The sequence below is a fragment of the Catharus ustulatus genome, chromosome 7, assembly GCF_009819885.2.
Source record: "Catharus ustulatus isolate bCatUst1 chromosome 7, bCatUst1.pri.v2, whole genome shotgun sequence".
In the NCBI taxonomy this organism is placed as follows: Eukaryota; Metazoa; Chordata; class Aves; order Passeriformes; family Turdidae; genus Catharus; species Catharus ustulatus.
This window is the reverse complement of record NC_046227.1, coordinates 2,638,240-2,665,973: the sequence shown is the minus strand read 5'-3', so window position 1 is coordinate 2,665,973 and position 27,734 is coordinate 2,638,240. Positions and strand designations below refer to the sequence as shown.

General features: G+C 49.1%; 1 protein-coding gene across 1 annotated transcript; it reads right to left on the bottom strand.

Annotated features, from left to right (window-relative positions):
* Positions 1-440: 440 nt before the first annotated feature.
* Positions 441-27,734, bottom strand: LOC116998683 (RNA-binding protein 44). The gene is made up of 14 exons (XM_042779447.1): positions 27,098-27,734; positions 26,942-26,994; positions 26,247-26,423; positions 25,720-25,894; positions 25,601-25,626; positions 24,616-24,856; positions 24,376-24,466; positions 23,928-24,059; positions 23,196-23,269; positions 22,252-22,397; positions 22,005-22,140; positions 20,137-20,281; positions 8,714-8,852; positions 441-1,177 (listed from the first exon to the last, which is right to left on the bottom strand). Exons 1-14 carry the CDS (start codon positions 27,662-27,664, stop codon positions 922-924), a joined length of 2,358 nt encoding a protein of 785 aa, XP_042635381.1. The 5' UTR covers positions 27,665-27,734; the 3' UTR covers positions 441-921.

Genomic DNA, 27,734 nt, shown 5'->3' with positions numbered 1-27,734 from the left:
TTGTTTATATGCATTTTAATGTGTATTTTTATAGATGCAACTAACCTATGCATCTGTCAGAATCACAGTGTGGTTTGGGTTAGAGGGGATCTGGGATGGGTGGGCCAGGCAAGGGGGCTGGGTGTCCCTCAAGGTTTTGGGGTTTTTTGGGGCAGATGTGAGTCAGGAGTGAAGAGAGCTGTGTGTCCACAGGGAACCAACCCTTCCTGAGCCAGAAAGGCAGTGAAGGGGTCTGGGAAGGACCAGAGCTGGCAGGGCAGGGCTGGGAGTCCCCATCCCATCCCAGGTGCTGCCCAGTGTCCCTGCACTGCAGCTGATCCCACTCCTGCAGCCCCGACCTGCCCAGGGACCCCAGTGCCCCACCCAGGGCTCATGGCTGGGCTCAGCACTATTGGGGGTCTCCGAGGGGAGGCTTGAGTCATCCTTCACAGAGACAGGCACCTGGTTAATTCCTGTGTTCCTTTATTTAGGTAGGAAAAGCACCTTATTCCCGTTCCCTGTTACCCCACCCGCTCCCCCCGCTGTTCCCCCGTGCCAGCCAAACCCAGCCCGTGCCAGTCCTTGTGCTGGGGCTGGGGGAGCAGATCCCTTTCCACGTGGGGGGAAACCCAAAACGGGGCCAAGAGAGGAAGCCAAGGATGCTCCAGCCCCGCTGCTCTCACGTGCGTGGGTGCGGGGCTGGCAGGATTTCTCCTCCCCACACCCCCTGGGTTTGTTTTTTCCCTTTACAATTTTCCTGCCCGGCACGCTTTGCCAGGGGGAGAGGCTGGGCGAGGCGGGGCATCCCCTCCTGCCCTGCAGCCATCGCTGCACTGGTTCCTTGGAAGGAGCGATGCTGTCCCTGGCCCGGGCTCGGTGCTGTCCCTGCCCCGGGCTCGGTGTCTCGGTGCGGAGCCCCGCCCGTCCGTCCCGGGCTCCTCCCTACACGATGCCCTCGCTGCGTTTGCTCCTCCACACCACGAGCGCTGTCATCAGCAGGGTGACCAGCACGGGCAGCACGATGAAGGGACACAGCACGCCGTTCGGGGGGTCGTGCAGGGCCCGGCCCGACGGGGAGCAGTTCCTGAAGTATTGCTTGTGCACGGCCACGAAGAACTCGTCCACCAGCCGGTTGGGCCAGTAGCAGTCGAGCCTCTCGGCGATGAGCGCCGTGCAGTTCGTCAGCTCCCCGTAGGTGCTGCAAAACACAGGGACAGCACGGTGGCACCGGGCACGGCCACGCCACCTTCCCCCCCTGCAACATCAACGACTCTACACACCATACACACTGTATACAAAATATATACTACATCCTTTACAATACATACATTAAACAAATCCCTCCCCGTACAACACATTGTACTCTATTACAGACATGTGTACGTGAGATTGTACTACAGCTGTCACTTGAGTTCTTAAATTTTTCACCTATTTTCTGAGTTTATAGCTAGATATATCCAGCCCTATAAAAGTATATAGTGGTTTTTTGAAAATTTTGAGCTGTAAAAATATATGGGGTTTTGAGTTCATAGCTAGAGAGGTAAAAAGATAACGGTGTTTTTAATTCCCACCAGGTTTTGCAACTTTTAAGTGCTCACCCACAGCCAAAAGAAGTTTTCATTTATGGAGTGACATGCTGGTGGTAGCTTTAATTTACAGAAGGAAATTAAAACAGAAATAATATTTATAGGAATAACAAGAAGCAAGTTTGGAGGATTTTTGTTCGGTTTGTGTTCATTTTTGCAGAATTTCCTGGCAGAAATGGTGCCATAAGAAAATACAGGCCAGACCTTCAGGAAACTCATCCCAACCTTTGGAGCACCATCCTCCAGCTTGTGTGAGTTCAGTCCAGAGGGGGACAGAAATAAGTACACTGAACCTACTTAAAAACCTCCTTTAATTTCCAAAAACTGGGGAGTTCGCATAGAAACCAGCTGGGCAGGCCCACAGCCCATCCCACCCCTCTATGACCAGCAAGTCTGTCTATCCACTGTTTGAAAAAATACCTGGAAAACCAGGAGCAGCCCTGAGCCAGAGGCTCTGCCCCTGTGCCATCCTCTGCAATGACAGGAAAACCCTCCCTGCTTTAGAACCATGTATAAAAATGCAGATACAATTTTCTCCCCCATCCCAATTAGTCACGTCTAATCCTAGGGAAGCAAAGCAAAGCAAACCCCAGCTCTCCAATTAAAAACTTGCCTGGAGGAAGAAATATTTTTGAAGCAGCTTCCCAGCCACTCTGCACAGCCCCTGTGCAGCTCCTCTGCTGGTTTGGGGTTCTGGGGCAGGCTGTGCCCACACAGCCAGAGGTTTAATTAATGGGGCCTGCAGCTGCTAAAAGCAGCTTCTGCTCAGCATCCCAGTGTGCAAAATTACCATTTCCCATTCATCAGCATCCTTCAGAGATCTTGGGAGCTGCAGCAGCATCTTCAGGAGTCAGAGGGAAAGTGTTAACAGGCAAATAAAAGCTATTTTTAAAGCTGAAGGGACATAGAGCAGCTGGCTTAGCCCTTCCCTGGCTCCAACTGTGCTTCCATGGGGATAAATCACTGCTGCCATCACTGTGTGTGAAGACATGCAAGGAACCAGAGCCCAGCAGTGCCAGCAGAGGAAAGGATAAATAAACTCCCTTTCCAGAGAGGCAGCAGCCTTATTCCAGAACCCATTATTCCAGCACTCAGTAATCCAGCACTGAGCCACCTCCAGATGTGAGGATGGAGCAAGGAGAGGAGCTGGGCAGCCACAGCCCCACGAGCAGTGTGGGGGACAAGGAGGTGGCCCTGGGGCCATGACAGCAGTGACGGGGTGGCTCAGCACACCCTGAAGTCTCTTGTCCCTTTTATTTCTGCTGTTTTCATTACAGCCCCTGCTCCAGATGGCATCCCCAGCAGGAGCAGGGTGGCATTGGGGCATTCCCACCCTCTGGCCCCACACACCCCAGAGGCCTGTGAGGAGGGTCCCACAGGGAAAAGAAACTTTTCAGGAGCAGGTGCAAGTGCAGGAATGACACCCAGGACTGCTGAGCTCTTGGCCAAGGGAGAGCAAGGCCGGGTGCTCCTCAAGAGCCAATTCCTGCCCTTGGTTACTGAGAGCACACTCGAGCAACACTTCTATCAGCAGCCAGCTGAAAGCAACTGAGCACTCAGCTGTGGCCAAGTGCTCTCATTTCTTCCACTTTACCTCACAGAGCCCCAAATGGCCCTGCCAGACCCCATCATCTCCTGTGCATCCCAAATGCAGCATCCCAGGGCACTGGGGACGTTCTCCTGACACAATCCATGGGCTGAGAAGGGATAACAGGGGTTAACATTGGATCCAGGCTGCTCACATGCCCTGTCAGATGGGATCAGGATCCCTCTGGAGAACAGAGGTTGATGCCTGAGCCTGAATGTGCTCTTCCTCATCACAGCCACGGTGAACATCCATCCCACTGCATCTCCAAAATTTGCTTCTCTCTTTTCTCACAAGCAGGGCTGTTGGAACCCTGGAGACAGGGAATTTTGAACTCTCTGTGCTGTCAAGCACTGACCCCCAAAAGAGCTTGGAGAAGGCTTCCAAAATGAAATTACAGAACTAGAATCACTGGTGTGTAGTTTGAACACAGTGAAAGATTGGGAATTTGGGGTTTTAGAACACAGTAACAGGCATGGGACAAAAATGGAGGTTTTAGGGTGGAGGTTTCTTTCTTTCTTTCTTCTTGTCCCTCTTCCACCTGGGTGTAAAGCAGCACTTGTTAATTTGATAGAAAATGCCGCACTGCGGGCCATGGGTGTTTGGTCATTGGATCAAAATAAAAATAATGTAAGTGTTAGTTTTTAATTGGACAATTAGGCCTTGAAAGACCTTGTAACAAGCAAAATACATCACCATGTCTTCATTTTTAGCTTGTTTGCTAGAAGCTGTAGCACTCACTGTAACATAAATAAGAATTAATAAACAACTGAATCTGAACACGAAATTCCATCTCCCGTACTTTTAATCTGACTGAAAAAAAATAAAATAAAACCAAATAATATAGTGGTGCCTCGTGTGAGGATCAAACTTAAGATTATGAGATTGAATTTTAGATTATGAGACTGATTATTGTGATTGCACCATGCCAGCCTGGTCCCACTGGGAATTCAGCTTGGGCTGGAGGTGAAATACCTCAGGGAGAGGGGATTCTTATTATTTTGCTCATTTTAACAGCTTTGCTTCAATATTATTTCAATAAATAGAGTAATATATATAACTACTATGGAGTAAATCATTGGACCCAGCCACACGCGGACCCCACACCAGGAAACTGAGGAAGCTCAGGGGATCCTTTCTGCCTCTCCTGCCTCACCAGGAGCGCCTCCCATGATAAACTTTGTTCCCTGCTTCCATTCCGCCTGTAGCAAACCTGGAGTCAAGATTTTGGCTTTCAGACAAGCCCACAGCTCATTTGCAAACCTCCATCTCCTTCCCAAAAACATTAACAGCTGCTCTAGGATAGCAGTGGGAAGAGGACAGACCTTCCCAAACAATCCCACCACACTAGGAGACACACACCTGGCCCTGAGAAGCTCGGCTGTGCTTTGGAATAATTTTTCTCTACCCGATGTGAAGTGCAGTTAGAATTGTTTTCCCTGTCACCATGGAAATGGTTTGGGTTGAAAGGATGCTGTGGATGGACTGCAGGCAGGATGGGGATGGGATGGTGGGAAGCAGTCAAAGAGTGATTTAGGGTTTGATGGCATCTGGATGCTTATACTGCTATAAATCCTAACAAATTCCTCTGGGTTTTTTAAATCACTGCAGCCAAGACTGGAAGTGGCCCTGGCATTTATTCCTTGACAGCACTTGGGTGTGGATGGTGTTGCACTAGGACTGGGGTTCACAGGACTGCTATTTCCTATCCTCCCTGAATTCCTTGCTTCAGAAGGGAAAAAGGAAAACAGCATAAGGATTTGCAAATAAAAAGAAAGCACTGATTTCCTCCTCTGCAAGGGTGCAGGGTGAGCCTCAAGCCAGGCTAAAGGGGTATCCAGGAGGGACCTGGCAAGCTGAAGATAAATCAGTAGCTAATGATGTAGTAAGAGAATGGATCAATCTGTTTTCTGTAAATAACCTGAAGAGAGAGTGTGAGTGTGCTGAGAGCTGGGGGAGCAGCTCCATCCCTGGCTGCAGCTGCCAGAGCAGCACCATGCCCCTGGTGAGCTCCCTCCTTCCTGCAGGACACCCGGGGAAAGCATTCCATGGGGATTTTCAGGAATGCCACAGGGTGGATATATTTGGGATGAAGGTGCCTGCCTGGGCTGGAGTGACACCCACAGCTGTGGCAGCATCCCTCCTGCAAATCCACTCCCTCCAGCCAAAACCGAGCAGGAAAAACATCCCCAAGTCATCAGTTCCTGCTGACGCATCTGTGGGTGGGCAGTGGCAGCCCCTCCACATCCCTCCCTGAAATAGCTGCCCCGAGGGAGACCACAGCTAATGCCCCTGGCTCAGCCACCGCGCCGATGGAACGGAGCTGGAAATAGCCAGGCTGCTCTTTGGGATAATTCATCGGGCACAGCTGAGCTCCTGGCAAAGCAGCTTGGCCACCACCACGGAATGGAGGAGCCCTGAACACCAAAGATCCCAAAATGCAGCTCCAGTCTCGCTTCTGGGCAGCCAAAAGTGGGCAACTGCTCACACAAGTTCCCTCAGTCCGTGAGAAAAACTTGTGTATCAAAATCCACCCATTTTCCCTAAAGCCAGCAGAGCTTGAGGGGCTTGGACAAACCTTCCTCGAGAGCTGGGGCTTGTCCACACGGCCCAACCCAGCCTCAGCCAGCACCCCTGCTCCAGAGACACCCCTGGGTTACTCCTGCTCCAGAGACACCCCTGGGTTACATCACACACAGGAGCAGTGGGGCAAGAGCTCAGCTGATGCCTCTGAGTGCGAGATGGGAGCAGCATCTGCTGCCTATAAATAGGAGCAGTGAGCCACGATTGCAGACTCTGCTGAGACAATTCATTTATCCAGATGTTCCCATCATGCCATCCTCAATTGAGCAGGAAATGATGGAGCTTAGGGGCATTTCCCTGCTAAATGCTGCAGCCAGGAAATCAGAGCTCCAAACACCGTGCTGCTGGTGCTACAGAGGCAAAACCTCCCAACATTTGTTTCAGACATGTTTCAAGCATCAAAAAGCCTTGGTCTGGGGGAAGATCTGGAGAGAACATGCTCTGGGCAGGTTCTTTATTTCCATTTCTTTGTCCCACACCAGGTGGAATGCAAAATCTTTCCTGTAGAGCCAGAAGGGTGAGCAGCCAGCTCTGCCACCCCTTGCCCTCTCCTGCTGGGACATCTTCCCTTTCCCCAAAAAGGGAATGGTGATTCCCACACACATCCAGGGAGCAAGGTGTTGGCCCACCCCAACCCATATCCCTGCAGCTGATTTACTGCAGTAACTGAGTTATTTCTACCCAATTTTTCCAGTGTCCTGAGGGCACCAGAGGATCAGAGGAATGTCACCTCTCAAATAACCCTGAGCCATGTGTTTGCACGGAGCAAATGGACTCAGGCAATCAAATTAAACCCTGCAAGCTTATCAACATTTCCTCCAAGTGCCTCAAGGGTAACGAGTTCAGCTGAAGCTGTTTAGGAGACAAAAAGAATGTGAGATAAAGAACAAGATGGTGAAGGCTGGAACAACATCAACAGCCCTGGGAATTTCTGAGCACCAGATGAGGCTTCTCAAAACCAGACATCTCCCACAGTGTTTCAGCTCTTTTTTCTTCCCCTCCATTCTGCCATGGATCAATAGGAAGGAAAACCCACGAGTATGTTTGAACCACAGAATAGAATCATCAAATCATTAAGGTTGGAAAAGACCTCTAAGATCTTGAAGTCCAACCTTTGACCAAAAGATGGATACACACATGTGTGTAGGTTTTAATTTCACACAGAAGAAAGGGCCATGAAGCAGGAAATCACAAAAATCTCACAAAACCTCTTAATTTTCGTGCAAAACACTCAGGGCACACAGCATCATCTGCTCCCTGTTTCCAGCTGACCCCCATCCACTCTGGTGTCACATGAGCTCATTTTTATTCTGCTGCTTCATTTTCCCAGGAAAAGGCACAACATGGAAAGTCAGCTGAAGGGGGAACGAGGGGGGTTATTCTCTCAAGCCCTCACACCAACACACAGCCAGCCCTGACCAATCTTTCAACTTCAGTCAAAACCTTCTCAGCAGATCTAGACCGTGGTGGTACCAAATGATTCAGCTCCACTGGTTATAAACAGGAAAGAGCTAATCCAAAGAAAGCACTGTTTGCAATAAATATAAAACCAAACCCAATGGAAATTCCCAAAAAAATCCAACAACCCCCTGCAGAGCAGCACATTCCCCACATGTGACACCCCCAGTCTCCCTGTGGGGCTGCACTGAGCAGGGCTCCCTTTGCACCCTCCCCATCCCACAGAGATGCTCCCGAGCATTCCAGCAGGGCAGCGAGGCTGCATCTCTGCTGCTCCCAAGTCATCAATCACAGCTGACTCCCTGACACTGATTACAAACAGCAGGCTTAGCAGGCAGCTGCCACTGCCATACCAGCCCAGCCTCTCCCTCTAGTTGCTTGGAAAAATCAACACACAACTTCTGGAAGCAGGGGCTGAGCCAACACTGGGACAGTTTGGGATTTTCTCACAGCGAGGGTTTGAGGATATCTCGGTGGGTTATGGGGTTTTCACGCTGAGTTTGGGTGGTTTGAACTGTCTGGAGAACCAAAGTGCTGAGAAAAAAATCAAAAATCTCATGGAAAATATATCCAGCAAGCTGTGAGGCACCAGAAGCCCCCATGATGGGGATCCCAATCTGCCTCTTCATGAACCCATCCATTTCCAGTGGTGGAACATGACCAGCACCCTGACTTCCAAACCCTGCTCAGGCTCCTTTAAAGCTCTTTAATCCCAGAATGGCTGAGGCTGGAGATGACCTCTGGAGATCCACTCACCTTGTCCAAACACCCCTGCTCAGATGGTTGCTCATGACCATGTTCAGCTTTATTTAGTTTTTTTCAGGTTTTTTAGTATCTCTAAGGATGGAGATTCCACATCCTCCCTGGGAGATCTGTGCCAGTGTCTGACCACCCTCCCAGTGAAAACACATGTCCTGGTGTCCAGAGGGGACCTCCCCTGCCTCAGTTTCTGCTTTCCTGGCTCATGTTCAACCTGGTGCCCACCAGAATCCCCAGCATGTCCTGGTGCCTTGGTGCAAGACTTTGCCCTTGCCCTTGCCGAGTTTTGGGAGGTTCTCAGCTTGCTGAGGTCCCTGTGGGCAGCAGCACAACCCTCTGGAGTGTCACCCAGCCCTCCAGGTTTGGTGCTGGGGTTACACTCAGTCCCATCACCCCCATTACTGATGAAGAGATGACACCCACATGGCTGAAGAAGCAGGGCAGTGCTGACCCCAGATACACCCCTGGTGCTGCAACCAGAGCTTGGCCAATGATCAGCACCCCCAGGCCTGGCTCTTCAGGCAGTTCCCAACCCACCTCATCCAGCACACACAGGAGACAGTGCCAAAAACCTCCCAAAGTCTGGGCAGGCAACATCCACTGCCCTCCCCTCCACCTGTGAGCAGGCTGGAGAAACCCTTTGGAGACCCAGCAGCAACAGAGCCAAGCTGAGAGAAACCAGGGTGTTCCCCATGAAATAAACCCCAGTGCTGAGCCCCTCACACCCCAAAACCCCAGCTGGGAGAAGGAGGAGCTCACTTACCCCACAGTCTCGTCCCAGTCACACCAGAGGCGCTGGCCAATGCCCTCCATGCTGAGCTGGAACTGCTTGAGGCAGTAGTGCCGGATCATCCAGCCGTAGTCAGCCTCCTGGCACGCCGTGGCCGCGATGAAGTGCTGGGCTGCAAGACAGGCCAGGGCTGTCAGGCACTGTTGGGGGGTCCCAGCACCCCCACAGCCCCCAGACCTCACAGCTGAGCAACCCCAGCTCTTCAAAACCTCCTTCTCTCAGGTTTATTCCCCTCCTGAGACCCTGCACCCCCCCAGGCGCTCAGTGCTGATAAATCGGTTATTCAAGATGTGCTGGGTAACTCATAAATTAGTAAGGATGTGGATTTATTCTCTCCTGATGGCCCAAAATGCCTTAAAAATGTCCAGGTTTCGGGCTTAAAAAACAAGTAAAGGTGTGGGGTGAAGCTGGGGGAGGGGAGGGGAGGGGAGGGGAGGGGAGGAGAGGAGAGGAGAGGAGAGGAGAGGAGAGGAGAGGAGAGGAGAGGAGAGGAGAGGAGAGGAGAGGAGAGGAGAGGAGAGGAGAGGAGAGGAGAGGAGAGGAGAGGAGAGGAGAGGAGAGGAGAGGAGAGGAGAGGAGAGGAGAGGAGAGGAGAGGAGAGGAGAGGAGAGGAGAGGAGAGGAGAGGAGAGGAGAGGAGAGGAGAGGAGAGGAGAGGAGAGGAGAGGAGAGGAGAGGAGAGGAGAGGAGAGGAGAGGAGAGGAGAGGAGAGGAGAGGAAGTCTGCTGCTGACCCCTGAATAATGACCTGCACAGTGCCACACTTGGGAACAAATATCCACCTCTGATGGAGCACAGGGAAATCCATCAAATCCATCCCTGGCTGCACAGTGCTGACTGAATTCCCTCCTGGGAATGTGCCCCTGCAACTGCTTTAAAAACAGGGAATGATAAGGGGCTGCTTGCAGCCTCGTGCACAGTCAGTGCAACGTTGCTGGTGAGGGGAAAGGGAAAAGACAGTGATGCTACAAAGGCAAGGGGAAAAAAAATCCTTTGAGGAATGATTTAGTGAGCCTGGCTATAAATAATAGCTTTCCCCAAAGTGCCAGCTAGTGCCTTTGCAGCTCCTGGAGTGCATTGCAGACAGGCACCACATACCAGATCTATTTTTTGCTACGTGTGAATAACTCTCTGCTTTATTTTTATCTGATTTTTTTAACACGACAGAATTGAGCTGTTTATTTAGTGGCCAAGGGAGATCACCATGGGACACCATCCCTCTGCAGCCTCCAAAATGCTCAGAGCACTTAGGTACCAGCATCCCATGGCAATGGCTGGGAGTCAGGACCTGGTGGGAATTTGGGTGGGAAGGGCACCCAGATGTTGGCTGATGTTCTGGATGGGTGCAGGGCTTTGGTCTGACTTGAGATTAAACTGTGGGAGTTACTGAGCCAAGGGAAGTTAAAGAGCATTAAACCCTCACTGTTGCAAGAATAAAACTGAGTTTATCAAAATCTCATGCTCTGCCTAGCTGATACCAGCCAGGGGCACAACCTCAGCCAGGGATAAGGGATCTGCTCCAGATGGGAGGGTTTGACATGAAGCAAAGCACCAAGAGGAGGAGGAGGAGGAGGAGAAGGAGAAAGGAGAAAGAAAGGAGAAAGGAGAAGAAGGAGTAGAAAGGAGGAGAAGAAGAAAAGGAAGAAGCAGAAGAAGCAGCAGAAGAAGAAAAAGAAAGAAAAGAAGAAGAAAAGAAGAAAAGAAAAGAAGAAAAGAAGGAAAGAAGGAAAGAAGAACAAAGAAGAAAGAAGGAAAGGTGCAATAATTTTACACGAGGCAAATGTAAATGTTTTACAGACTGCAAATCTCAGTCCAGGCAGGCTCAAGGATGATTGATGGCCTGAAGGCTTTTCTCCCCTTGCCATCCCTTCCAATCTGGATGAGTCAAGTGAAGGAGTGACAGGGCTGAGCGAGCACCAGTATCCCAGGGAGGCTCAGGAGCCACCCCGGGGGTCACCACTCGGTGACAGCCGTGCACTGGACTGTGAAGGACAAGTGCCCTGTAAATATCACAGCCATCACCTGTCTGGACAGGCAGCTTGCAGAGAAAATGCTGCTGGGGAATGTGTCAGGTGCAGAGCAGGAGGGCACAGCAGAAGGACAAGGGACAGCAGGGGGGGAGAAGGGATTGAAAAGCAGGCAGACGAGCAGCCAAGGGGATTGAGGAGCACAGGAGGAAACAGAGGCAGGAAGGGATGAGTGAGACATGCAAAGCACACAGAAATTGAGGAAGGGAAAGCCACTTGAGGAAGTTCAGCAGTGATGCAGCACAAGGAGAGAGAAGCAAAGTAAGGATGGCCAGGCTTTTGCTGCATTTTGCCTGGCTTGGCTGCTCCCCACTCTCATTTGGGAGGAGCCCAGACAAGCTGTACCACAATCATCCTGAGGGATGCCCAAATGTTTCCTGATGGCCACATAGCTGCTTATGCACAATGGAGCTGGAGGAAAACACCTTAACCTTGAGTGGAGAGAGGAGAAGCACTGAATAAATGATGGGGAGGAAGCAACCACAACCTGGCTGCAAGCCACAGATAGCTGGTGGCCAGCATAAAAACCAGCCCTACTATTAAAAGAATCACCCAAACCAAGTGAAAACCAAACCCTGGGGAGCTTTAAGCACTTGCCAGTCACAGCAGATGCAGCTCTGGAGGTCCTTCAGAGGCAGGTGAGCACCTTGGTGTCCCCCTTGGACCTGCTCCTGAAGATGCCTCTCCCCCTGCATCTCCCACACCTCCACGTGGGCTCTGCAAATCCCTCAGCCCCAGGGACTGGGGAAAGCAGAGCCATGAGTGACCTTTGGCAAGGACATTTGATTTTGGACATGGTGAAGGGCTCCTTTGTGTCAGCCCCGAGAGGAGCGAGGCCCAGCAGGGTCAGTGTCAGTGCTGCGAGGATGGAGCTGGGCACAGCAAGGCAAAAAAAGCTCTTTTGTTTCCAGCCAACCCAGAGAACTGACTTCAGCTGTAACTGCACAATTTAAGGTCAAAGTGAGAAGCTCCTGCCACCTTTCCACACGGTCCCCACCTCACCCCACAGATCCCTGCTGCTTCACAGATTTTCCCCCAACCCCACTTCAGACTGGGACAGGCTCAGGGTTTGTAACAACAGGGGGAAAAAAAGCAGGGAGGGATTTTTGAATCTCCTGGCTCTCATTAAATGAGCAGAAGGTTTTTCTTCTCTCCCAGCCCTGCTGATGGAGATGGTGTAAGTCAGCTGCAGTGAGCTGTAAATAACTGAGCTCCAGAGCAGTCACAGCTCTGAGCTCAGCAGCATCCATCTGTGAAGGCTGCAAGGAGCTGCTGAATAACTGAGCTCCAAAACTCAACTGTACCAAGGCTGAGCTGCCTCCAAAGAGCTCCCCTCTCATGGGCCCCAGTCGCTGCCATTCCCTCAGGGAAAATGGCACTGAGAGCTGCAGGAATGCAGAGCTCCTCTGGGAGCATCCCCCTGGAGCCACACCGTGCCTGCTTGGCCTTTAGGTGCCTCGTGGACATGAGGAATCACAGAATCCTGGAATGGTCTGGGTTGGAAAGGACCACAAAGTTCATCCAATTCCAGCCCCTGCCATGGGCAGGGACAACTTCACTATTCCAGGTAGCTCCAAGCTCCATCCAACCTGCCCTTGGACACTACCAGGGATCCAGGGGCAGCCACAGCTTCTCTGGGCACCCTGTGCCAGGGCCCCTCCTTCCCAACATCCCATCTAATCCTGCCCTCTGGCAGTGGGAAGCCATTCCCTCTTCTTCTATCACTAGAGTTGTTGATGAACAACCTTCCCTGCTGAGAGAATCCCTGATTGCCTGTTAAAAGATGCAATATGAAGGACCTTGGTTTGCCTCCTCACAGGGAACACCTGGAGAGCAGTGGTGAGGAGGTGATTGGAGGGATGGCTTTTGCAGGCAATCCCAGATCCTCATGATTGCCCTGGGATTGATGTCCTGGAGAGTCCCAGCAAGCATCCACCAGGACTCAGCTTACTGAGGGTTAGTGCAAAAAGCCTGTCACACATTTATCTCAGCAGAACTACAGTGCTGGTCCTGAATTGTTACAAAAATTTCAGGAAGAGAGAAGACAACTGGACTTTCCTAAACTGCATTTCTCAGAGCTGGAGCCTGGGACAGAAACAGTTTTGGGGACACCACTTCTCTGTGAGCCCACACATCTGTCACAGTGATGGTTCACCACAAAAATCCCTGAGCTTTCTCTGCAAAAAACATCTTGTACTTCACATCACGATGCTTCTGCACAATTCCATGGTCTCTGGCCTTTTTCTCCTCAGTGTTCCAGGAATTCTGAGAATTTTTGGGCTTCTCTTGCTGGGATGTGCAACCAACCCCACAGGGAAGCAGAGGCAGGGAAGACTGAGAGCCTGAGAACAGATTTGAGAATTTCAGACTGGCACAGCAAGGCATGTTCCCATTTCCCAGGCATTTCTGCAAGTACCCCTGATGGTGCTGAGTGAATGATGAAACCATTTGATGACACATGCAGACAATGCACCACACCATCTGGATGGACTGTCAGGATTTTTGGGGAGAAACTGTTCAGGGCTTCCTAGCAAAGAGCAGGAAACAGGCAGACATTCATCCCAAAGCTGAACCCCAAAGATGGCAGATGATTGCCAAGTGACACAGCAGGGCTGGCACTGGCACATGTGGCACCAGCAAAGCTCTGGGCTCTGAGAACAAACACCCCAGTATCTTCCCCTGGGCTTCTCCCAAATTCTCAGACCTCCCCTGTGAAATGATTAGTGCTCTCAACAAGCTCCAGATGGAAACAGGCTGCTCTCCCCTCCTCTTGAAGGTGGTGGTTTTACTGTTTTACTGAGAACAAGCCTCGAGGTCTGGACTTGGCTGCAGAATAAAACACTCACAGGAGGGTGGGGAGAGGACATGGGGCAGGAGGCAGAAGATGAGTGTGAAAAACATCCCAGTTTGCAGCCACAAAAATGGAGAAATCGTCCCTTCCAGCATCTGCAGAAGGCTGGGAAGGGTCTGGTACCCTCTGCTTAGAAACACCTTCCACTGGGGCTGCTTCTGGCAGAGGCTTCAGAGCTTGGTTCACCAGGAAAAAAGGAAGCTGGTGTTTAGCTGGAACACTTTTTTTGGACAGAAAACTGCAGGTGTTGGGGCTGGGGACAGCAGGGTGGCTGACCCAGCACTGTGCCCTCCTCAGGAGCCATCTGGTGCCAGCTCCCCTCGCTGCCAGCCCGGGCTGTGCCCCCGCAGGCAGCCGGAACCTCCGAGCCTGGCAGGGCTATTTCCGTCCGGGATTTGCACAGGGAATCGATTTTTAAGTCTCCCCTCCCTGCCTGGCTGGCTCAGGGATCCAGCAGCAGCTCCAGGGGCTGTGCAGCAGCTCAGGAATGGGGATGGATGAAGGAGTCTGAGCCCTGCAGGTGATCATGGGGGAGACAGAGACCTGTGCAAGATCATCCCATTCCCAGACTGCTCACGGACGCTTCAGGAGCATCCCAAAGTCCCCAAACCAGGCAGCTTCTGCCTCCCCAGCCACTGCTGGGGCACTGTCCCTTCATCTGCAGGACTCTCTCCCAACACAGCCACTCAGGATGTAAATTAAAAGGGAATTCACGGGATCTGTGCTGAAAGGGAGAGGGGATTTTCCACCACACCACTAAACCACAGCACAGTGAGGACTTTGGAGGCAGAGCTGGGGGCTGGGGGGAGATGTGCCCATCTCCAAGCACCAGAAATGCTGATCCCAGGATGTCTTGGACAGGCTGCCAGTGCTCACTCAGAAGAGGAGGAGGAGGATCCCCCTCCCTGCCCTCTGCTCCAGGGGGCTGCAGATGGAGCAGCAGAAGGAAAGCACAGAGCCACTGCTTGAACAGAGCATGGACACAGGGACAGCTCCCCTGGGAGCTCTGCAGACAGAAAGCTCATCCCAAATTCTGCCTGTCCAACAGCTTCACTACCACAAAGCCTCAAAAGGACTCCAGGGAACTGGGATGGGGGAAAAGTCACTCAAGCTGAGAGGGGAAAAAAAATCTCACAGTAGGGGAAAAACTTGAAATGAGAAGAGGCAGGGTTAGGATACAGCCCATGGTGGGAGTGCCATGGATGAAGTACCTTGGGAGATACAGACACTGAATCCACAGCCAGCAGGGAAAGTCATCCCTGCTCAGCCAAGCTGGGGACAGGCCCCTGTTAGGGACCAAAGGGACCAAAGGTTTCCACCTCTTAGGGAAGGTGGTGGGCCTGAAGAGCCCTCTGGGGCCCATCCACAAACCACTTGTTCCCATTAAGGGGAAGTGCACCCACAACCTAAAGGCCTTTAATCTGATTTATTAACTCAGGGACTTCATCCCTGCTCCTGCAATGGTTATTCCTTTCATTTTATTACACTAAGCAAAATAAAGAGAAAGCTGCTTTTTTTCTTTTCTCCCAGCCAGCATTAATGAGGTGTTTTGCATACAGCTGAACATCATCATGAAATCCAAAATGATCCTCCCAGGTTCTAAATCTGGCATCCTGTTGTGCCTGCAAAGGAAGGAAGTGATTTACCCCTCAAGCTGGCACTTGGCTGATTTGTAAGCATTTACTTTTTGCTGGGTTGGGGACACTTGAGTTTTTGTTGCCATTCTATAGCTACTCCAAGCATCCTAAGAGGGCACAAAATAAACTGCCTAAAAATAACTGCCAGGGAAATATTAGTTGCAAGTTAAGGTGGGAGTCAGCTGCTGGAAAGCAAAGCCTGTCTGGGGGCTTTTGGGGGCTCAGAGGTACCACTGCACTGTGTTACTCCTCTTTCAAGGCCAGTATTTCATGAAGCACCTACAACAGCCAATCCATCCCCAAAGGAAAGATGATTTAGCACCATTCCAATCCATACAAGACTCCATGTAACAGCTCCTGTAACATGCAGAATATGGGATTAAAATGAAAATGCAAAATAAAGGTTTGTACTGTGTAGCCCAGTGCAGGGCAGTCCTGCTTAGCAGGGTCACAAGGGGTTTTCTTTTTGCCATAAAAAGAAAATGCTGTTAAATAATATTTAATATTAACTACTAAATACACTGCAATAGGCTGCTCCAAGGAACTGGATGAGGGTCTTTCTCTCCTTGCCTCAGTTTCCCATCTGTATTAGCACAATTTATGGTATGGCCTTGTTATCCATCAGAGGCTGCCAAGCACATTTCCAGGACTTCTCTTACATGTCCCCAGACTTAATTCTGTAGAAGACAGAATGACACATACCTTTATTTTCCCACTAAAATTCACTCACCAGGTAAAATAAAATCAAAAGCAGCCGAGACGGGAGGAAGGAGAAAGTAAATCAAAAGCCAGGCATGCTGAAACCCAACTGCTGGCTGACTGCACATCAGGGGAGGGAAAAATCTGCCACGAGCTGTTAGTTATAAAGATAATTATATTCTTGATTAATAGCAGGGGTCTTTGGGAAAATAGTTCTTCTTGATTTAATTAATGGAGGAAAACCACAGGCTTCAGACAGGCACTGGCAATGTCTGTACAGCCCTGACTTCACCCATGGCCACCATCACCTCACAAGGGCAGGGGGAAGAAAGGAGGGATCCCCACTGATTCTGTGCACCCCGAATCCAGGGGCTGAAGGGAACCAGCCACATCCCCCTGCCCTCCCAGGGAGGATTGTGGTGTCCAACATTGCCATCCCAACACCGTAATCCAACCTTAGAGCTGGGCTTAGAGTTATTTTTAAAACATCAACAAAGCACAGATGTTGGTTTGGTCTCAAAGCCAGGCTGGTCCTGTTGCACAAAGCTAAGGAGAAACGATCAGCCACCACACTCCAGATCTCAGGAATGTGCCAAAGGCAAATGTACTCTCCTTCCACCCCGGGGATTATTTTTTCCTTTGGCTATTTCAGTTGATTGAGGCTAAAATAAGAACAGGGAAAAGCAACACCAAGGTTAAAAGTGCCTGGCATTGGTTTGGAGACAACACACTGTGATCCTGCTGGTTCAGGTTTCAACGTGTGTTAAAGAGATTTTCTGCTACATGGGACTAGCAAACATTTTATTGAATTACCCTTCAAGATAAAAAAAAAAATCACTGTCTGGGCAATCTAACGGGTTTCCCATGAATAAGCACATAATGCGTAAATACAAAAATTTCTCAGGGAGAAAACCAAAATAACCTCAGTGTCATGTTGGTGCAGCCATCACAGGCTGCAGACAATGGCAGTTTCACTAAATACTCTCAACACTGAGTTTCCAGACTAAAATCTGCTGCTGAGCCACGTGAGCAGCCTGGGAATCACCACAATCATTTATTTTCCTTTTCAACAGAGACTTCTCAATGTGGTTTTCCTCCCTTCCAGCTGAAGAGCACACAGATTTTGCACCTCCCTACAACTCATCCACACAGCACTGCTGCTTTCCCAGCAAACCTTACTGAAAGGATAAAGGGAAGCCCAGGGGATCACCCTTGGCTGAAATCAGGGGGTTTTCACCCAGCCTGCTGCCTGCCTCCCCGTTGGGGTTCTGCTCTGAGGTGTCAAGATGTGCTTTCAGATCCCCAAAAGCTCATGCTGTTGCACAGAGACAAGGGACTGAAAGCACGGAGCAGCTTCATTAGTGGATTTGATGATTAAAAGCAGCCAGCTCTGCAGGCAGCACAATGGCAGACAGGGACCAAGACTCATTCCCTGGTAATCACCCACCCACAGCAGGAACTGACCTGGCAAACCCCAGGCACGCCAGAGTTTAGAGGAGAAAAAGGCATTTAGCTGTCTGAGCGAGCTGAAACGCTGCACTTCCTCCTCTAATGGGCTTTTAATGCTCCTCGTGCTCCAACCCGCTGATGTTTTCAGTCCTTGCTTGATGCAGGGTCTGGGCTGCGAAGGGCTCTGACCACAACCACGGCTTTGGGGCCCAAACCTCCCCCGAGAAATGACAGAGCCAGACTTTGCATCCAGTCAGAGAGACAAAACAAACTTGCCAGAGCAGAGCAGAGCAGTGACTCCAGATTCCCACCCACGGCTTTCCAGGCTCTCCCTCAACTCTGCCATAACCCCAACATCGATTTCCAGCCCTGTGAAACGTGGAAGATGCCAGCCCCATCCTCAGCCATTATGAGGGCTCTCATTTCACTCCATCCAGGCCATGGCATTTGTATTTTCATCACTCACAGCCTCCTGGGTCAGCACAAACAGTTACGGCACTGGGGCTTCACGGCTCTTAAATTCAGCATCATTTCAGAGTTAATAAATGCAACCCCAAGAGGCTTCCTGACCAGATCACACAGCCTTCAGCCAGCCCACGAAATCCATGTGCCACTGGTTTCTGCAGGAAAACGACTGGCATGTACGGGAGCAGTACAAGAAATTACAGGGTGGAGGCAATTTTGTTGTCCCTATCCACACACTTTTCTTGTGATGCATAGGAGGTTTCAGAGATGCTCTGAAAGGGAGGAGGAATGTTTTACTTTATTGTCAGGGATTTCCAACAGGCCACTCTCTAAATATTGAGGAGAGTTTTCTCAGAGAGGTAGCACCCTTAAATTCAACTTTAAAGGGAGGTCTAGCTTTTTATAAAGGAGGCACTCAAGCTGAAATCAGCAGTAGGCATTACCGAGTGTGCTCTGGGCTGAGAGAAGACACAAAGGACTTCAATTCCTGATTTCCAGGAGAGGTCATGAACAGTGCCCACAAGTTTTGTTCTTAAGAAAGCATCATTTTCTGTAGACTGTGCAAACACAGCGCGGCACAGCACAGACAGAAGGTGCAGGGAATCAAGAAGATATTAATGTTTTACTGACCTTATTTGCAATTGCCTGTTACCTCTCACAGCAGTAGTTATCTACACCCAAAGAAATCCAAGCAGCCCAGCACTGCCCTTGAACACCAAAATACAGTACAGAGCTGAGCGTGGTGCCAATCATCGCTGGAGCCTGGCTCATCCCCTCCTCCCCGAGCAGTCTCTGCAGGAAGCTGCAGTCAAAACCCAGGAAAAGCCTCATTTTACCTTAATGGAAGTGGTTACCTTGGGGTACAGCAGGATCCCTGGCCTGTTGGATGAGACTGGGCTTTTTAGGATGGCTGATTCCCTGACTGTCACTGTTTTTTAAAGACTGCAGCCAGTGGTGAAGTTCCTTAAAGCTTGAGCTTTAAGAGAAAGGTTTTTCTTTCAAACCCTTCCCCTTAAAAAAAAAATAAATTCTCACTTTAAAACACCCTCATAGGTGCAAATCATGGTGATTTCTGGGCACCCAGCTGGCACTTGCACGGTGTAAAAAGGTTGGATCTTTTAGTTACATGTGCTCAAAGTAAAAAAATCCCAGGAAGAGGATGTAGTGAAAACCACATCCACAGCACCAAGATCAGCTGCCACCGGGCACCTGGTTCACACAAGAGGCAGATCCTGCTGCTTCTGAGCCTACTGGGGACAGAAAGGAGCAGCCTGGAGCACTTCGAAAAGTTTCAGCTCCCCAAGCAAGAGAAGGGAGAGTCAGGAAAAGGAGCCAGGGGCTGGGAAAGCAGAGCAGAGAGCGATCCTAGCTCCCAGGAGTTCGTGCTCCCTGCACAGCGTTCTGCAGCCAGGAACGTGCAGCCTTTCCCTGCAAGCCAGCAGGGGGAATGTGCCTGGTCCAAGGGCACAGGCTGCTCCTGCCCCTGCAGGGCTCAGGAGTAGTAAATAGTTAATTACGTGGTACTGATAAGCACATTATGTGCAGCACGGCTCAATGCATTATTCACCAGGGCTCGCGGGAGAAAATCAGCACAGGGGAAGGAAGGAGAAATTTGTGCTTCCTCAAAAAGCACTTTGATTTCGTGGAAGATCGGCGTTAGGATGCGGGTGTACTGTTTCCCTTCGCAGTACCTTAAATAAACACATTCTTACACAGCACGAACGTCCCTCGGAGCTTTAGCTGTGGGTACACAGATGAAGCACAGCACAAATCTCTACCTGTTGCACTGAAATGCCAGCAGCAGCGAAGAAACCGAACAGGCATGGAAACAATGCAAGCATTTCCAACCCCACCACCGGTAAACCCCAGAACATCCAATCTCAGCTCCTTCAGGCTGCCTCCTCCTCCCTGCGGCTCAGGAATGGGAAAACTCAAAATCCAAAGGCAGTAATTAAACATTTGCAACGAAAGGCACGGACAGGAGGCAGAACCCGCCTCGGTCCATCTCAGCTAGCGAGCAGGGAGTCCCCCACAAAGAGGCTGTGTCCCACAGCATCACCACCCCACTGCTCCCGGGGCTACGCGCCCTGGAGTCATTTCTCCTTTCGATTCCCCACCGCTGTGTCGCCCGCGCAGCCAGGCAGGAGCCTGGCCGCGCTTCAGGGAGAGCGGGGACAGCACGGCCGAGCCCAGGGCGAGGGGAGCCCCGCGGAGCCTCGCCCGCCGCCCCAGCGGCTCCAGGGAAGTTGTGTCGCGGCGGCCACACTTACCCAGGACGAAGCAGAGGAAGCGCCGCGGGAGCAGGGCCATGGCCCCGCGGCAGGAGCGGCTCCGCTCCCGGGGCCGGGCGGGCTCCGCGCCCGCGGCGCTGCCAGAGGGGCGGGCCCGGCCCCGCCCGGCTCCTCCTGCCCCGCTCTGCCGGGGGGCAGCGGGATGGACCGGGCTCCGCTTACCGCCCTCCCAGCCCGGAGCCGCGGCACAGGGAGCAAACAGCTCCCCAGGGAAGCACGGAGCAGTCCTGCTTCTTCATGCGCTCTCCTTAATCCCGCTTCTTTCTCCCTAGCTAAAAAATGCTGCCTCCCCCTTTATAGCGTTGAACGTACAATGAACGCGATTGAAGGAGAAAGGTTTAAGGTTTCTTTATTTTTTTATTCGTTCCTGAGCTCCTACAGCTCCACCTGCAGCTCGTTGCCGAGCTGTGCCTGAGCAGCAGAGCCGGCCCGGGCTCCTCAGGTGCTCCGGATCGGGATAAACCCTTGGGAGCAGGGCAGGACTCTGCCTGCAGCAGGGTCACCGCCCCACAAATCGCTTCTCCCACGCTTGAAGTCAGCTCTCCCTTCCAAGGCAAAAAGGTCAATTAAAAAGTGAACGTGAAGGAACATCAGTGTGCTAACTCCAGTCTTTCACACCGGGCACACACCTGCTTTCCGAGAAGAACAGAGCCAGTTCCTCCCCAACTATTATCACCTGCCTAATGCCAGAGCCAAGGCCGGGAACAGAAACAGCAACAGCTGCTGGGAATGACGTGGAACAGCAAAGCCTGGGACTGCTCCCACCCTGACGGAGCAGGAGACACCAAAGCTGGGGCCTCGGCATACTACAACGCCACAGCTCTGCCACGGACAGGGAGCAGAAGAGGTCTGGAAACAGCACAGCACTGCCCCAACTTTTTCTGAAGAACAAATGTTAACCTTTATGACAGTAAACAAGGCTGCTCTTTCCAGCAGCAACTGCAGCAGGATCTAGAACAAAGCACAACAAAGACTGAGTGAGTAGAGGTGAGCTCTGAGCAGAATCACCCTCTCTTATATGTGTTACATACCTGTTCCTGACTATGGAAAATGGGGATTCTTTTTCTCCCCGTTATTTACTGATGACGTGGTCATTACACACCTCCCTCATGGTGAAAATAAAAATTAGCAAAAGTCATCATCTCCCACACAAAACAGCAGGATAAAAATACTCTAATAGGAACAATCAGGACTGCAGAGCCCACGCACCATAATCACTCCACGAGGAAGGCACATTTCGAGGCTGTTATAACCTCACTGACTGAAAACGCTTCCAACATGAGGTTTTAATTCTGTGGGGATGAGTGTCTGTCCCTATCTGCACTCCTGTGAAAGTCACACAGGGCATAATTATGAAGACTTTTCCTTTTTGCAGGAAACCTGGTAGTGGCACTGCTAGGAAGTACCTGAAGCAAGCATGAGTAGACCAAACCAAGGATGGATAGACAGATTCCTGGAATTCTGGGCCGTGGTTTTAGCACGTTCAGCTTCCTGCAGTGCCACACGACTGTGCAAAGGGATCAGTGTGAGAAAACGACAAGACACAATCTGGTTGTGTCAGGTTTCCAGCCCCCAGACAGAACTCGGTGCTCTGACTGAAGTGAGGCAGCGCTGGCGTTTCTGTGTGAGGCTACACGAGGCCCGGCCATTAGGTGTCAGCTTTGCACCGAGCTTGTGTGACAGCGCCCTCGGCAGAGCTCAGCACAAGCAGGTCAGTAATGAACCACAGCACGCCAAGCTTTGTACCATTTGAGCTGTTCTACAGCTCCCAGCCTTAGAAACATTGCTCCAGGGAATTCACCCTGCCACCTCTGCAGGGCTCCAGGCTGCAATATTCACCTTTTTCAGTGCTTCTGCTGAGAGCAGCACACTGATCTCCTCAGAACGGCAGAGGTCTGCTCCTCAATAGAACTGATGGCCAGGCCACTCAGGACACCTTTGTTGATTTTCCTCACCTCCTTCACAGCCTCCACAATTTCATCTCTGTGGGAATTGAAGAAGTAACTGTTAACATCACATTTTGTGCCACACATTTAGCAATTAGTCACCATCTCCATTACAAGTCAGGGCTGCAAAGAAACCCAAATGTCTCACCTGCTGAATTCTGGATGCCTTTCTTGAAGTCTCTTTACTAACTTGGTAAAGCTGCTCAAGTTCAGTGCATAAGGAGAAACAAAGATACCAGATGGGTTAACAGAGGAACAAGTGGATGTTTTCAGCAGGGAATTTTCCCCAGGCTCCTGGAATTGCATCAAAATAAGGAAAAAATGCATGGGGGTTAAACATTGTACGGGTAATACAACACCATTTCCTACAGATAAATAGAAAATCTTAAACCCACAGAATGGTTTGGGTTGGAAGGCACTTTAAAGCTCACTTTATTCCTGCTACTTTCAATTAGAGCCAATTACCATTTCCCAAAGGACCAGCATGTTTAATCCCCAAAGACAGCAAATCTGTCTTTTATGAGAGCAACCCCAGCAATTACTGATTTGCTCTTTACTCTCAAAGGACCAAGCTGAGCCAACACAAAACACTCTGTATGAAGAGGTTTCTTAGATTTTTGCTAGAAAATCCAAGAGTTTCTCTCCCCAACATCTTTCCTGTATAAAACCATATGACACATTAAAAAAATAGGTGTCACAAGACAAAAAAAATCTAGTGCAAATGGGTAAATTCCAAATTGTCCTAGGATTAAGAAAAAACAGCTGAGTGTCATAGTTTGATGCAGGGGCAAAAGAATGGTGCTTTCACTCTTCTGCCACATGCCAGAAATTTATTACCAATATGCAACATTTTCTCACCTGACATAATTTTCTATCTATTAAAGGTTATGAGACAAGAAGATTTAAGGCTCTTAGTTTGCCCCACAAAGGAGTGTTAGTAGTAATTACTTGCCTTTTGATTATCTCCAAGCAAAGACTGTGCCAGCTCTTGGCTAGGTGAATTCAGATCAGGGCACTTGGTAGTCAATGTGGAGTATGAAAGAAGCCTTAAAGAGGCAAGAAATTCCTTCTACAAATTAAGAACAGACCTACCTCAGGCACTGAGGGTTTTGGGCTATCACCATGAACAGAAGAATGTTGATTCCCACTTCTCACTGTCTTCACTTCTAATAATAAATGCAAGAAAGCAAAGAGTTATTGACTGTTCTGTGCTGACGCCTCCGTAGATTTTGGAAAGCCTACTTAGAAGAAAACTAAGGGAAAGAAGAGACTCTTCTAACAGAAAATGAGTGTCCTGAGAAGCATAGCAGTTCAGTCTGTGGAACATCTTTTCCCTGAGTGTTTCCTGAGATTTTAGGAGGCAGAGGAAACACGGCTCTGAAGTAACAGTGCCAGTGCTGAAGGCTGATACACAGAACCCCCAAGCTCTCTGCCTTCAACACCCCGGGACTTCTCACCACACACAGCTGGGACTCCAGTCTCCAAACACAAACCATTTGCATCCCACTCTTGAGAGTCCAGCATGAGAAGGAAGCACAGAAAGGAGGACGAGGAGGAAAAAAAAAAAAGAAGAAAGATTTCCAACTATGTGATTGGCTGGGCATTTACTAATTTGAGTTCAAGCTCTGTAAGTGAAGTTTTCAAGGAAAAACATGGATGGATGAAAACAGCCGAGTACAAGGATTCACTGCTAGTGAATGAGAAAATCAATCTGAAAACCCAGCTGGCATTTTTTCCAAGTTTACTTCTGTTTGGAGAAGGAACAGAGCACTCCAATAATAAACACCATTGTTTGGTTTATCAGCTTAAAGCACACGACTTTACCTCTTGAGTCAGTCGAGTCTCGTTTTCCTTGCTGCCTTTTCATTGTTCTGCACATTACTGAAACATCTGCCACTGACAAGTCTTCCTTAGCATCAAACCAATAGTCACTCCCTTCTTCATTTTTTACACAGCCTTGGCAGTTGGGATAAAATTCAAGTGTTAAAATTCAAACCATGGTATGCTACATAAATGAGTATCAAGTTTCTGTACTACATTTCAAAGAGGTGACATTACTAGTTTGGAATTCTAATTTAAGTAGAAACTTTTTTTTCAAGATGTAAGTAATAATATAGAGCTATTATCACTTATCAATAAATTTTCATAGCTGATAAATAAATACACCATCATAGAAAGGGCACCTTATATATGTTTTACCCACAATCTCTCTCCTCCCCTGAAAACTTAGCTCAAAATAAAGGATGATTTTTACTAGGAGCAGATCACTCACCACGTTCCAGAGCCTGATCTTTAGGCTGCTCTTCCCATGTCTCAAGGGAAGCAGAGTCACTTGGATGACCACCACCAGCCTGTGACTTCCCCTACAAACACATTTCAGTGATACCACAGCACTCCCAGCAAGTTATTTTTCAGATTACAAGTTATTTTTCAGAGTATCAGCCCAAGAAGTGGGTGAACTTTAAAAAGTTCATCTGCTGATAACCCTCAAGGACCCCCCAAGTTATTTTACTTTGAAAGGGCAATTAAAATTGTGAGCATATGAGCTACATTTGCAATTAGTGGAGAGGAACCCAGGCTGAGAGCCCTGAAGACTCTGATCACATTTGCAGATACCTAAAAAGAGAAAATACTTCTCAACATTACCATGTCCAAAACCCAGGAGTGAAGAATTCCCTACCCTATTGGCAGAAATCCCCTTTTCTTGCTGTTTTAGTTCTTCCAAGTCAGCTTTCCCTTCACCTGAAAGATCACTGAAACACATCCAAGAATTTAATACAAAATATGGGACAATTATTTTAAGTTCTACAGTAATTTAAGTATTTCCAGAAGCTCACAGGAAAATAAACATACTTAATAAATCTTGGCTTTTTTCACTATATCTTAATAGTTTTCAGTGTGATGTTCAGATGTATTCATTACAATCTGAAATACCTGCAGAACTTTTACTAATTATTTTCAACACAAAATAATTGCCTTTACTTTTTCATCTCCACTTACAGAAAGTCACTGCACATGGTTCCTGAACGTGTTCTATCACGCACCTGCCTCAAATATAAAGTTATTTTTCTATCATCCTTCATATCGGAATGATAATCTTAACAAAACAGTTTCATATTATCTCTTCATATTATCTCTGCTGGCAGTAAAGTCTTTCTGGAGTTTTTTGTGGTGTGGGATTTTTGGGGCTTTATTTTTTTGTTGCTTGGTTTTTGCCATTATAACTGGAGACAGATTTTTAGTAGTGAAAGCAGGGAATCAGGAAAATGACCTGTAAATTGAAAACTTTTACTATCAAGATAGTAAAGACACTCCCTGGTTTGCATAGTAGAACACCACAGAGGAAAAATGCCACTAAAATAAAAGCATTGTGCCCACAGGGCAATGCTGATCTTTCAACTAAACAACAACTATTCATCCTGAAATAAAGAAATGACAGGTTTAACACCTTATAAACTCATTTAACTCAGTAAGAGCAACAAATGAAAGCTACTTACTCAGAGTAAAGACTCTTTATGAAAACCTGAAAAAAAAAAAAAGGAGGAAGATTTACCTATAATTATCTCAATTATGAAAGAATTTGTATTTAAAATATAAAACAATGTTAAGCAATTACCTTGGAGGGGATGTAAAAGGAAGAGATTGGGGAAAACTTCAGCTCAACTGACAGTGGTGGAAGTTCTTTTAAAGGTATGCCCGTGTTTACTTTCGTTCTCATGTTGCTGTAGTTACTGTCCAGCTCATCCAAAACCAACAAGAGAGATGAATGCAACTCAGTCTTCTTCTCACAACTATTAAAATATGGGTAAGAAAGCAACATCAGCTCAGACACTTCACTGATTTTACAGCTTCTGGAGATGCCCAAAGCTTTTACAGGGTTTAAAGATCCCTCTACATTATACCAGAACACAAATTAACAACGGTATTGTGCCTCACTTGGGTTTCATTCCTGGAAAAAAAGCAGGATTTTGGGACTTTGAATGCTACAAAATAAATATTAAAGCTGGAAATAAGACTTGGGGGTCCTCTGGACTAATTATAAACATTCCTAGAAGCTATGGATAGAATCCAGCAGCACCATTTAGCAATTTTTGCCTGATAACCAGTTCCCCATTTGATTTTAAAGGACATTAAAGCACATGCCTCCCAAAATAGGTGTTTTCCTCCAAAGCCAGCTCATAAACCTTCAAGCAGTGCTGGTAGCACATCTCATAATGGATGGCCAGGAGCTGCAGCTCTGCTTCAACTGCTCTCTGCAGGATTTTCTGACAGCAGCCTGATGCACAATTCTTCCCAGTTTGCTTGTTGGGTTGGTCTGGCCTTTAAAATAATAACAACAAAGTATTTATTCCAGGGCTTCAAGATTTTGTTTACATTTGTGGTGTTTTATTTTGAAGCTTGCCAGAAGCTATTTCTAGTATGATTTAAGGAAAATCCTATTTAGCCCACAATAATTACGGCATTACAGTCAGTTTTGTCAGAGAGGTGGGAACCACACAAGCACCATCATTATCTGTATCCAAAAAGTGAAGTCTTAAGAACAAAAAGAAACTTAGCAACGTTGTGGATCTGCAAATGCACTTATTTTGTTTCCATTTCCATGAAATAATTTAGGTTGGAAAGGACTTCTGGAAGTCTGCAACTGCTGAACAACGCTGCTTTGGTCTTTGTTCAGCCTCAGGAGGTCTTCAGCTCACTCTCCTCACCTGGCCCCTGCAGCAGAAACTGCTGCCCAGCAAGCTTTTAATAGCAACAGTTTTGCCAAGCCACAGACAACCTTGAAAAACCCTCTTTCCCACAATCTCAAATTCCAAAACCCAGAACAACCCCTGACCCACCTGCTGGTGCTTGCCTTCCAATCACAGATACACAGATGATCATTTGATCCCAGCTTTTCAAATAAAAAATAAAAAGTCAAAAGTTACAGATCCATGCAGACAAGTTAAAAATTTTAGAGACTGGTTTGGTGGCCCTTCTTGTTTAGTGTCCATTACCTGCACGTGTGAGCTCTGAGCTCGGAAGGACCATTCTGTGTTGGAAGCAGCATCCACGGAGGTTTGAGCCAGCCACCCCACGGGCCGAGTTTTGCTCATCATGGTTACCTCTGTGTTCACTGCCCTGGAGCACAGGCACACCTGGGCACTGCTGCTTCTGCTCGCTGGGAAGCCAGCTCTGCAATCACCCACAGCCTGCACAGCCGCAGAGACACTGGGAATGCTCCTCAGGGCTTCACCGCGCTTCCCATTCCCAGCACCGGGGCTCCCACTAGAGGATCTGTCTGCAGGAATGTCTGGCTCCACTGCTGCGCTCTGGGTGGGGCTTTCACTCTCTCCAGGCTCTTCTTGCCCTGCTGCCATCTGGGGTGACACCTTGTCACTCATCACGGGCATGTCCTGCACCTCTGCAACCTCCCCCTGCCCAGAGAACTCACTGGAGTTGTTCTTCTCCTCCTCATACTCCTCGTGAGCACTGAGATACTCCAGCTGCGAGTCTTCGCCTAAATCCTCACCCAAACAGGAGGTCTGGGTGAAGCAGCTCCTTTGGCTCCTTTTCACTTCCATGGTTCCACTTCCAACACCCTCTCCTTCTCGGGAATCCACACAACTCACTGCCACAGCAACCTCTCAAAGT